The sequence below is a fragment of the Lutra lutra genome, chromosome 6 (assembly GCF_902655055.1).
Source record: "Lutra lutra chromosome 6, mLutLut1.2, whole genome shotgun sequence".
NCBI classification, from domain to species: domain Eukaryota; kingdom Metazoa; phylum Chordata; class Mammalia; order Carnivora; family Mustelidae; genus Lutra; species Lutra lutra.
In genome coordinates this window covers 150767762-150779933 of record NC_062283.1, presented here as the reverse complement: position 1 = coordinate 150779933, position 12172 = coordinate 150767762, and the positions used below count along the sequence as shown (strand labels likewise).

The following is a 12172-nucleotide window of genomic DNA, read 5'->3' as shown; positions in this document are numbered from 1 at the left end:
TGGAATTTCCTCTTGGAAACATTTAAATACAACAAAGATGTGACTGAGAAGACAGGGCAAGGGATGGCTGAACTCCCAGTGTTTTGTGTTTTTCGGTTTTGGGGGTTTTTTTTAGTTTCTTAATCGACAAAAAGTTAAATTACTTTATTTGTTCTTGTGTTTATCCTGATTATGTTTGCTAATCAACCTCGTGTTCTTTTCATTCCAGATTCCACTTTGACATTGGTCCTTTCGAAAGCATGTGGCCTGGGATTTTTGTGTACATGGTCCATCGGTCCTGTGGGACGTCCTGGTATGACCGACGTAACAACTTCCGTCTGAAGCTGTTGACTGACACGTCCTCTTCCACCCCCTGCCTAAATGCCTTGTCACTTTCTTGGTTGATAATTATCTGAAAATATGCCATATATAAATAATTTTTTCAAAATATCTAAATAAAAAAAGGCTGAGATTGTTGGACAGATTGATAGCCTTCTTGGATTCCCCCTCCAGCCTGCCAAGCTCTTTGCCAGGGTGGCTGTCCTTGACGACCAACCATGTGTCTGCCAGGTGATGGTAAAAACACAGATGGAAATTACCGTAGGCTATGTAGTGGGAAAAGGTAGGGATTGTTGCTCCACAGAATCTCGTACTGTGTGAAGGTGTGTTTTGGAAAACATGCACTGAATTTAGCATCAGCTGTCAGCCTCCATAGGACAGGTGTGAAGGAAACAGGTCTCCTGATTCCACGCCAAGCGCACGACTAGGGACTCGACTGTGGCTGCCTTCCCCTGTGGGTCCTTCCCCTCTCCTGTGGCCTGCCCTAGGGTCCTTTCAGGACTTTCCACATACCCTTTTACAGCTTCAGCTCACATGCTGAAAATGCAAAGAATAATTTTCATTTTCTCTTTCCCACTCATTTAATCATTAAGTGGTTATAGAGGCTCTTAGTTGCTCTGGAACTAAATTGTCGCTCCCTTGCTATTGAGTTCTGTGTCTTCTCTTAACCTCTGTCAGTCACTTTCATAAATTGCTCCTTTGCGAGGACGTGCACGGGGTAATTAACTCCACTCATTTCCTGGATATCCTTCGGGAGTTTGACCAGTTGGAACTCTTATAATGACATACCTTATATATCAAGTACATGAAAATTTTCAGTGGGAAATAAAAAGGTTGTGTATCTTAGAAGTTTTATGAACTCTCATCTCCTTAGTATCTTAAAGAACCCGGTTTTATATTGATGTACTTTTGTTTTAAGCAGCCTTAAATTCCTCAAGAGAGCTGCTGGGACCTCAAATGAGTAGAAATAAAACAGAGTAGCAATGTCGCACACTAGAAACGTGTCCTACTGTTTTATGCCCTGTGTCAGGATTTTGGTGTAGCCATTGGCCACACTCAATAGTTTGAGTGTGCCGTGGTACTTCGGGTCCGTTTTGAAAGGATAGTCACTCATCCGGGGAATTCTCATGTTCTCCAGACAGCAGCTCATGAATCTCAGTGCACTTTTTGGAAAACATGAGCTCAAAACACCCTTGGACAGGGTGATGAAATGTTTGTTGAGCATGGTGGGATGTGGGAAATGCTTGATGGGGGGACGGTGATGCAGTGACTGCCAGGGAGCTGCTTCTGGTGTGTGCCCCCCCGGGGGGCCAGTTAGTGTGTCAGATCGGAGGCTCAGCAAGAGCCTCCCCTCCCCAGCGGATGGGGAGACGGGGGTGAGGAGTGGGGCCCAGCGCGCGCGTCCCTGTGGGCTCAGACGTATGTGTTGAGGCCAGAGTTCTAGCTACAACGTACTGACTCCTTCCCAGTTTCTGTCATAACACTTTCTTCTCCACACAGCTTTGAGCTTGAAAAGTTGTGTCGCTTTATTATGTCTGTGAAGAAGAACTACCGCCGGGTGCCGTACCACAACTGGAAGCACGCCGTCACGGTGGCACACTGCATGTACGCCATCCTGCAGAACAACCACGGGCTCTTCACCGACCTTGAGGTGCGTGCGCACACACCTGCCCTTCCCGTTCCACGTGCCTGCATGCATTTCCACACGCGTGTCAGAGCACCGTCCCCGGGGTGGGGGGGGTGAGTGACGTGGGATTCCACGGCAGGTCGGGAGCGCAGTGGAAGAAACTTGTAAAGTTGCTGGGCCTGTGGGTTTGTCATATTATTCTGAACAAGAGATGTCGATACAGAAATTCCCACTGAGGAAACACTAGTTTAATGGTCTCTCTTCCCGTTTATGTCTTCTGGAAGTCTTCGTTAGGTAAACAAAGTCTGTCTTTCTCCTTGCGCAGTGCCCTGGGGAATGCAGGCGTATCCTGCTGAGTTGAGAACCCAGGACACTGAATCATTAAATACGGTCGAGACATAAATGTGTATTTGATACCCTGTCCCACGAGGAAGTGGGCTCTGTGAGGCTTCCCTGACTTTCCTGACTTGGCATGCCCAGAGCTGGTAACCCTGAGCGACTGGGGCCGCCCAGTCCATCCGTGCACCGCTGCCCAGCCCTGCACTCGGTGATGCAACTGCCAGGCGTGTCACACCCCGACATGGTCCCAGCGTCGAGTCTCCTCTCCTCTCCTCCATAAAACTGGTCTTCTGCCCCAGACCGTGCAGAGAAGGGGCTTCCTCATCCCCGAGTCAAGGAACTTGTGCTTCTCCCAAGGGCACGTTTGCACTAGAACCCAGCGCCTCTCAGGGCCAGTCCTGTACCTCTTCTCTCCCGTCAGACCAAATTCACAATCTGGGCAGGGAGCTTGGAAGGTATGTTGTGTGGCGGGGTGGGGAGTGCTATTTTAAAGAGTCAGAATATTTCCTTCTTTCCTTAGTAATCTCTTGGTAGGGCTTAGTCAGCCAGACAACTTACAGTATATTACCAAGGAAAGATGAAATGTGTTCTTTTTTCATATAAATTATTCTGATTTTCCATTTCATTGAATCCCATATTTCTAAGACATTCAGCACTTTTTCCATTTAGTTCCTTTTAAGGAAGGAGTCTCATTGTCTTATTTGCCATAGGATAGCCTGTGACTTTGACAACCATGGAAACTATACTTCCAAATTACCTTGAAATACACATTCAAAAATGGAAAATTTCAGATAAGTGAGAAAATTTGCAGCTACAGATTAACTCATTTTAGTTCCTAATTCATCTTTAGAATGATATCATCATGTTTTCACAAGAAGTCCAGTTCTTTTGGCTAAAAATAATCCCAAAATAACATGTGTAAAAATTTAAATATATTTTTTAAAAGCAATATTTAATCTCTGAGGGAGCTATTAGAAACTATCATTTTAGGGGCGCCTGGGTGGCTCGGGAGGTTAAGCGTCTGCCTTCTGCTCAGGTCATGATCTCAGGGTCCCGGGATCCAGCCCAGCATTGGGCTCCCTGCACAGCGGGGAATCTGCTTCTCTCCCTCTCCCTCTACCCACCCCCACTTGTGCTCTTTCTGTCTCTGTCTCTCTCTCTTTCAACTATATGAATAAAATTTTTTTTAAAAAAATTAGCATTTGATCTTGCTAAATGAGTATGTTAAAGATAATTCTTCACTTTGTAAATTATTTTCACATGCTTGATTCTGGCATACTTTTAATCGAACAGTTGAACTTTATGTCAATAAAAATAAAATAGGTAAAAAAGAGTGGAAAAATGTACATAATAGCTTTTACCTATTGTCCAAGATTTTAAAACCTTTACATTTCTGGGCACCTGGGTGGCTCAGTGGATTAAGCCTCTGCCTTCGGCTCAGGTCATGACCTCAGGGTCCTGGGATCGAGCCCCGCATCGGGGCTCTCTGCTCAACAGGGAGCCTGTTTCCTTCTCCCTCTCTCTGCCTGCCTCTCTGCCTACTTGTGGTCTCTCTCTGTCAAATAAATAAATAAGATCTTTAAAAAACAAACAAAAGACCTTGAAATTTCTTACCAGATTCATCGTGGTTGACAACAGCAGAAAATTTGGGAACAACCCCAAACCCAAAGCATACTCAGAATGTAGCTAATTCAGCTGTCCTCAGAGCCTGCAGGACAGCTCCCGTGCAAACACCAGCAGGTGATGGGTGCCAATGGTCTGGGAGGCCTTCCCGCCCAGCAGGTTTGCAGCAGAAACGAGGTCTGCTCAATGACGACCAGAAAGGGGCAGGTCGGAGGGAGGCACCCAGTTCAACTTGTGGGCCTTCCGCAGACCCCATCCTGCCTGTCAGCGTCTCCCGCTGCGGGCTCTGACTTCACACATTCACCACAACATTCGCCAGGCTTCCCCCCAGAGCCCCCCCTCTCCTCCTGACCTTGTGCACTGCCTCCACTCCCCAGAGGACCTGCTCTAGCGATTTACCCTCCCCTCCTCCCTCTGTGTGTTTTCTCCCGGCACTGGCTTGTCTGTGCAGAGTGCCCTGTTGTTCCTCCATCATAACACACCCCCTTGATCTGCCTCTACACTCTGTTCTCTCCCGACTTCTCAGTCCTCCCTTGCCACAAACCCATGGAAGAGCTGCCTTACTGGCTGGCTCCCACTCCTTTCCCCTTTTTTCTGAAACCATCTTGGACCAGGCTTCCGCCCCACCCATCCCCGAAAATGCCCTGGGCCGGGTCCCCGGTGCCTCGCGCCTCGCCCACTGAGGGTCAGTGCTTGCATTTCAGCTCCTTGAGTCACTGTCTTCCCATGGCTCCAGGACCCCCAACACTGTTGGTTTCTTCTGGTCACATAGGTTTGGGGGTTGCTTTGGGTGTTTTTTGCTGTTTCTTCTTCCCTCAGACTTCTGAAAGTTGAAATACTTGAGGGCGCAGACCTCTGGACTCCTCCAACCCCGAACAGCAACTTTGGTGGGCCCAGCCAGTCTGGTGGCCCAAAACACCATATACACGGACACCCTCTTTCTCCAGCTGAGACCTGCCTCCCCCCCCCACAGAAGGTTAGACTAGAATAGAGCACCGTCAGCTCAGAATCTCCCCTGAAGTTCGTTAGTCTGAAACTGAACTCCTGAGCCCTTTCCCCCAACCTCCTTCACCCGCGACTGTCCCCGTGTCAGTTGATGACAGTCCTACACTTGCCAAGGTGAAACGCCTTGTGGCCATTCCTGACTCCTGTCTTCCCTCCCTCCCCTGCTGTCCCTTTGGCTCACACTCAGACTGTACGAAAATCCTGCTGACCCTGCCTATGAAACTCACCCGGATTTAATCACGTCTTCTGAGCCCCCCAGTGCTGCCTCTGGTCTACGCTTTGCCTGAATTACGACAAAACCCTCCTCGCCAGTCTGTCTTTCCTCCTCGAGTCTGTTCTCAGTACAGTTGCCCACGTGGTAATCTTTTATAAAAATATAAGTTATATGATATCACTGCTCTGCTAAAAACCCCGTAGTCCTTCCCTGGTTCCCACAGAAAATAAGGCCTCAAAGATTGTCAGCTCCTCTTTCTGCCACTCTTGTCTGTCCTCTGCCCACAGCCCCCGCCGCCCTCTGAGCCCCCTCTAATCCCGTGGGGGAGGCTCACCCTGGAGCCGGTGCCGCCTCTCCCACCAGTTTTCTCCTTCATCTTCTGCGGCCCACCCCACTTGCTGTAACACCTCACCTGCTCCCACCTGCTCTGCTTTTGCTCTTTCTTTGTGCAATTTTGCCATTTGGTCACAAGCTATATGACTTACTGTTTTAGTCCTCATTTCTCTGTAGTAGCAACCGCATTGTTGAAACTTAACACTGAATGGATTTTTGAATGAAGGGCAGTAACTGTCCTCTCCTTGTGCAGATTCACTTTCTCTAATTCTTGGGGACATTTGCGTTAATTTGATACCATCTGTACTTTTCCCCAAAGTTGAGCCAGAAAAGTCAAGAATAATTCCGTTGTCAAATTCATAAGCCAGAAAAACAAAGAGGTTTAAGACGAAGCTAGATTACCTGGAATTTCAGACCTTCCTAAGGATGCGGGCTGTTGTGAGGACAGGAGCCAGTCCATGCGATCGGCGGGAGAAGCCAAGATCGCGTCACACCCACTGCTTGGTTTTGAACATCTGCACTGTGTCATTTTTTCTTGAAGCGCAAAGGACTGCTGATCGCGTGCCTGTGTCATGACCTGGACCACAGGGGTTTCAGCAACAGCTACCTGCAGAAGTTCGACCACCCCCTGGCCGCGCTCTACTCCACGTCCACCATGGAGCAGCACCACTTCTCCCAGACCGTGTCCATCCTCCAGGTGAGCGCTCCCCACCCTCCCCGCCCCGGACAGCCTCTAATGGCCTGTGCAGAAGGAGGGGTGTTGGGCGGCCTCCTGCATGTTATGGCAGAACCTTGTATGTACAGTCGCCGTTAGATAGTCGTGGGGTTTTCGGATGATGCCTCCTTGGTGAAGATTTTGAACATATATGTATATATATATATATATATATATTTTTTTTTGCTTTGACTTTTAAGTACATGATACTCTTAAGGGAAAGCTTATTTTACATACTAAATCATAAATTTATATGGATTTTCATATTCTTAAACCCAACGTATTGAACAACAAACAACAAACAACAAATCTTCAGAGTTAGGCAAATCAAGTTTTAAGTGCACTGAAGTCCTTTTAGTTTCCTTGTTTGTTCATGGTGCTTGATCTAGACATGGGCAGCCGTCACTTCACCGGCTGGTATACACGCTCTGTCTTCACCCTAAACATTCGTCCTCAAGGTCACCTTCACGGGGTGCCTCCTACCTCATGCTGGCTGGACCCCTCTCCTGGACGGTCTCTTAAATGTGCTTTGACTTCAGGGGGGCGGACTCTGTGTTCTCGTCGCACTGTCAGCGCCAGAGTAGGAAGCGCAGTCCCAGTAGGTCGTCCGGGTACGGCCGTGGGCTCTGCGGGATACATGTGTATAGACGGGTGTGACACAGCCCAGAGGCACCTGCAGCAGGACCGGCCGCGGGCGGGCTGCGGTGCGGGGCCGTTTGCCTCCTGGCGCCGTCCCCGTCCCTGTGCGGCCGGGCTGCGGTTTGCTCTCCCCAGCTTCTCCGACAGGCCTTGTTTATCATCTGTGTCTGAACCGTCCGGGTGGGCAGGTAGTGCTCCTGGCCCAGACCTTCTCAGAACGCAGCAAAACGTGCCTGTGTGGGTCCTGTTTCCTCAGGACCGAGAAGGTAAACGATGGCCTCACTGATGTGAGACTCCGGGTACCTGCTGGTGACCGAGGGGTCCGCGGGGGCTGCTGCAGGCACCTGCAGGCTATATCCGGAGGCTGGCGGGTTGTTCCACTCGTCCGCAGCTGGTCCTCGCCCTGAGAGCCACAGGCAGTCGCGCTCCCAGTGTCCCTCAGCACCGTCCTGCCTTCATTAACGCAACAGATGTCTGTACGGGCGGGTAGATACGGACATACCTACCGACCTCGTAATTTAAGCAGGATAAAAGATGTGTGTGAATACGCACATATCTGTGCCTGCGTGTGCGTGTATAGAAACGTGCCTTTTGTAGATGACAGGCATCCTAGAACTTCACGACAGTTTTTGCGTATACTCTGATCTTACGTCAGGACGCCTTCATTTAGAGATAATTCAGACTCACTGCCTTAGCCTCCCATGTCCTAATTCACACATTTGCCTACGGCAATATTATAGTAATGTAATCTGCAAATAATTGTAATAGCCTTTATAAGGTTTCTTTGAAAAACCTATTTTAAACATAATGGGATTCGTTCTGAAATAGGGATTGCACAAAGTACACTGCTGCTGGGTAGAATAAAAAATTAGGCCCCGTGACATAGCAGTGATTAAACCATGGAGGCATGGAGAGGCCTGGACCCACCCCAGTGCTGGGAGACTTGCCCCATTTGCTGCCCTCCACAGTGGGGATTCGGAAGGGTCTGTCTCATTTTGTGCAAGCCCTCAGCAGCGTGGGGGCTCCACAGGACATAACACAGAGTTCCTAGAATGATTAGAACACGGAAGGCAGCACCCAGGGCAGTAACTTCAGCTCAGACAACCTATTGGTGAGAAGGTGTTGAAGAATCATTAGGTTCCAAGGGTTGGAGATGGGGTTTCCATTGATGGGGAGGCCACAGGAAGGGTGAATCTGTTCTCCATTTCTAGGAAGATCATTACTCAGAGTGCTTACAGTCTTCCTCAGGATCACAAGAAGGAGGAGCTGGAAAGAAGCACGGGTCATTGCCATAGATCCAGGAGAAAAGGCTACCCTTTAAAAACCGAATCCATATGCTGAACTGACCTAAAGCCTCCTGTGTGAGTCGGAAAAGGGAGAGATGTGTCAGGATCGTAAACAGATGGCCCATCACTGTGGCAGGAGGATTCAGGAAAGGTTTCCTTCTTCTGGAAACTGCTGTGTTCTCTGCTGGTTTGACATCTGTGCTCATGATCCTTCTTGGAGTATTTCTTCTCAGATCCATCTCGAACTGCCTCTTGAATTTCATTTTAGTAGCAAACATTAATGAGCTCCTCCCAGCTGCCAACACCCATTTTAGGCCCAGGGGCTGTAGTAGCAGCAGAGCCCGATCCCTGCCGTCGTGCTGCTCATCTCGGTGCTCCGCCAGGTTGCTCTCTGAAGTCCTTCTGGTCACCATTGTGGCTCTCACACCTGTGTCTCAGCCTAGGGCACAGGGGTCTTCTGTTTCCAAACACCTGAACTCCGAGTTCAGTGTGAGCAGAACTTGCTTATTATCCTACATCTCCTCTGGGGTGGCCTCCATCTCCCAGCCATCATGGGGGCATGACCTTAGAGTCATTGTTCCCCACCCCCACATCCAGGTGTCAAGGCCTGCTGACTTTAGCTTTAACAAAACAACTCCAGGGGCCCCTGGGTGGCTCAGTTGTTGGGTGTCTGCCTTTGGCTCAGGTCATGATCCAAAGGTCGACTCCCTTCAGTGGGAAGCCTGCTTCTCTTCCACTCCCCTTGCTTATGTCCTCTCTCTTGCTGTCTCTGTCTCTGTCAAATAAATATATAAAATCTTTGCAGTGGGGCGGGGGGAGACAACTCCAGACTTGACCAATTTAAGGTGATAGTCTAGAGTAATAGTAAAAATTCCAACCTCCAGTCACTAAAATGAGTATTGTTACAGCGCAGGGATGCCTCTGACAGCTGTGTACCTGCGCTGTTCACCGTCAGGAAGGATTTGGCCTGTTGCTTCCCGATCTCTGCAGATCTTTGTCACCGTGGCTGCGGCTGATTGTGGACCGGAGCTGTCCGTCCTCCGGCAACACGGCCCAGTGCAAAATGAATGGTTTGGTGTATATGGTTGGAGAGGCCTCCCCCTCAGGCCTTCCCCAGGCTGTGCGTGTGTGCATGTGTGTGTGTGTGTGTGTGTGTGTGTGTGTGTGTTGTGTGTGTGAGAGAGAGAGAGAGAGTTTATCAGTTTTGTTAACCCCAGTGTGGACGGAGTGTGGCTGCTACTGTTACTGGATACTCTGGGCAACCAGAGGGAGCGTTGTCGCACCCCTGGCTGACCACAGCCACATCAGTAAGCAGACAGAACAGAAAATACATCTAAAAAGCTAGTATCAGTCTAACCCACAAACACATCATCACTTACAGAAAGAAGGAGGCATGTGTATTCGGTCCTGGCTTGCCTTCACTCTTGTCTCAGTGAGAGAGACGCAGTGGGCCCTCCCTTCTGCGTGGGCCGTGGAGGAGGTTGAGTTGTGGATGAAGTCAGCGCAGTGTTCTCGTTTTTGCTGAGCGGCCCATTACCTCTTAACAGCAGGCCATCAGGACTGGTTTCCTGGTGATCGGGGCCCTTGGTGTTACAGACAGTGGGGGCTCCCACCACCTGCTGAGCCGGCCCTTCAGACTCCTGCAGCCTCCTGTGCGTCCGCCAGCGACCTTGCTTCTCTGACATCCCGCATTCAGCCTTCGTCATCTGTCATCTACCTTTATTCCCTCGCTGAACACCATTTCTCCAAGCTTGCCTCTCTCACACCCATCTTCCAGACACGTCTGATCATGTTATTCTCCTGCTTAAAAGTCATCAGTGGGTCCTGGGGGGTCAAGAATAAATTCCATTTTTAAAGAAATTTATTTATTTATTCAGGAAAAAGAATAACATAAGCAAGGGAGCGGCAGAGGGAGAAGCAGGCTCCCCGCTGAGCAGGGAGCCCGATGTGGGGCTCGATCCCAGAACCCTGGGATCATGACCTGACCCGAAGGCAGATGCTTAACCAACTGAGCCACCCAGGCACCTCAATAAATTCCATTTCTAGACTGATATTCAGGCTTTTAGTGAATGGCCCATGGGTGGCCTAGGAGCACAGTATCTACTGTACTTCTCAGTTGCACACTGTTCTTACTTCTGTGTCATTGCCTGCATCCTCACTTGTAATTCTCCACTGTCTTTTTGAGGCAACTTCTTATCTCCAAGGCTCAGCTCAGGTATTACCACCTCCAGTAGAATTATTTCATGACTTCCCGATGCGGTTGGAGCACAGCCATGTGCCGCTTTGCATGGCCTCTGAGCCGGCAAGCAGACGCATATCATAGTTTTTTCCCACATTGTACTGAAATTTTCTGTTGGCGAGCTTAGCTTGTCACTACTCTGAATTATAAGCCCAGTGAGGACAGTCACTGCAGACCACTGGTCCCTGTCCCTGCCCACCCATCACTGGGTCTCCTGCCATGGATGGCGGTGGTCACATGAAGGTATGAAATATGGGTGTAAGAGTTCAGGGGACACAGAACAGTGAGTGCAAGTCAGAGATGGAAAGTCGCCGTTTTATTCAATGGAGAGGGCGTCAGTGAGTCTCCTTGGGACAAAGTGTGGGTTGGAACTGAAAAACTGCATGCCTTCAAGTAAGGAAACGATTTTGTGTGGACGGTCACATTCAGGAAGGCACGTGAGCTTGTTTGCTGACCCGCATGTTTCCGTAATTGTGGGAGAACCGTCGCTGTTGGAATATTAAATTGCTCATTCTCCTGCCGCATGAGATGTCACCAAGCGCTCTGCATATCGAAGCCACCCTTCTTCCGTGTTTAGCCTTCTGTGACTGTCCCATGTGAAGTTCTCACAAGTCACAATTTAAAAAAACAGACCAATTAGGAATAATCTTTCTTGTTATGAAGAAAATGTTCTCAATATTCCATCAATCTTGAATTGTCTGGTACTTTTGAAATATGTTTAGATGTTAAGAGAATTGTCTTTACACCAGCATTTTGGGATCCTGCAACATTTTCATTACTTCTTAGAGCTGCTGACAAGCCACTGTTCCCGCCTGTCTGCACGAAGTAGTATTTACTGTACGTTGTTACGTTGTAACTTCTATCCAACACTGCCTTTATTAATAAGCTACAATGTATCACACAGAGGCTAGCTTGAACCTGTCCTTTTCTGCAGATGTGTTCTGAAGGGATAGAGGTGATCTTTAACTACATATTTCTCCTTGGACATATGTGTGTTATTTGTTTGTTCGATTTTCCTTTCTGTCCTTTAGCTCTGGCTGCAGAAGTCATACTGGTAAATTTTGTCCTCCTTGTCACAACCATCATCATAGTAATCATTTCATCATTTATTAGGTACTCATTATAAATATTGTAGTACTTTTGACTTCATACTTACTATAAATGAGAAACATAAGAATTTTGCACATATTAACACATTGGTTTTTATAATGTTCTGTGAGGTAGGTATCAGTTTATTTCCATTTTCAATAAGATGATGTGCATCAGAGATTAAGTACCTTGTCCATTGTCATACAGTAAGTGACCGAACAGGATTAAAAACTAGAATTGTTTGACTCCAAACCCTTAGTTCTTAATTACAGTACCACTGTGCTTCCTAGCCTGTGGTTGGATGCAGCAGGTGATTAAGTATCCGAATAAGTGCCACACCATTGCTGTTGTGAATGCTCGATGCAATTGACTACTGTTATCTCAGGTCCCCTGAATAATTTGGCCCATGCCTGTGGCTTCCTGTGGGTGACTTATACCCACCTGAGTGAGCTTAGGCTGGTTGGCATGCAGGTGTTGAAATCTGGGCTCCAAGGCCTTTCCTTACGCATCTCTTTCATAGAGCTGAGCAGCATGGGGCTTTGGAAAGAATTATTTATGATTAATAATATTTTAAAAGTTTGCTAAGGAAATACGAGCAGTGTGTCCTTCTGCTTCAGTCCTAACCTCCCTGCAGCCCATGTTACGTTGTTGCTGGAGTGACTGTCCCTCGTTACCTTCCAGAGACCATTCCAGTTCGGACACCAGGCCTATGAACTCTCTCACCGTGTCACCATTTCTCCACGGG

General features: G+C 48.4%; 1 protein-coding gene across 5 annotated transcripts in view; it reads left to right on the top strand.

The window, feature by feature from the left end:
* Positions 1-12172, top strand: part of PDE10A (phosphodiesterase 10A) — a 293855-nt gene that overhangs the window by 245590 nt on the left and 36093 nt on the right. For all 5 annotated transcript variants that reach the window (XM_047734525.1, XM_047734526.1, XM_047734528.1 and 2 more), the window contains exons 15-17: positions 209-292; positions 1819-1969; positions 6001-6156. In XM_047734525.1, coding sequence (XP_047590481.1) covers positions 209-292; positions 1819-1969; positions 6001-6156 — 391 coding nt within the window. The remainder of the gene's footprint in view (positions 1-208; positions 293-1818; positions 1970-6000; positions 6157-12172) is intronic.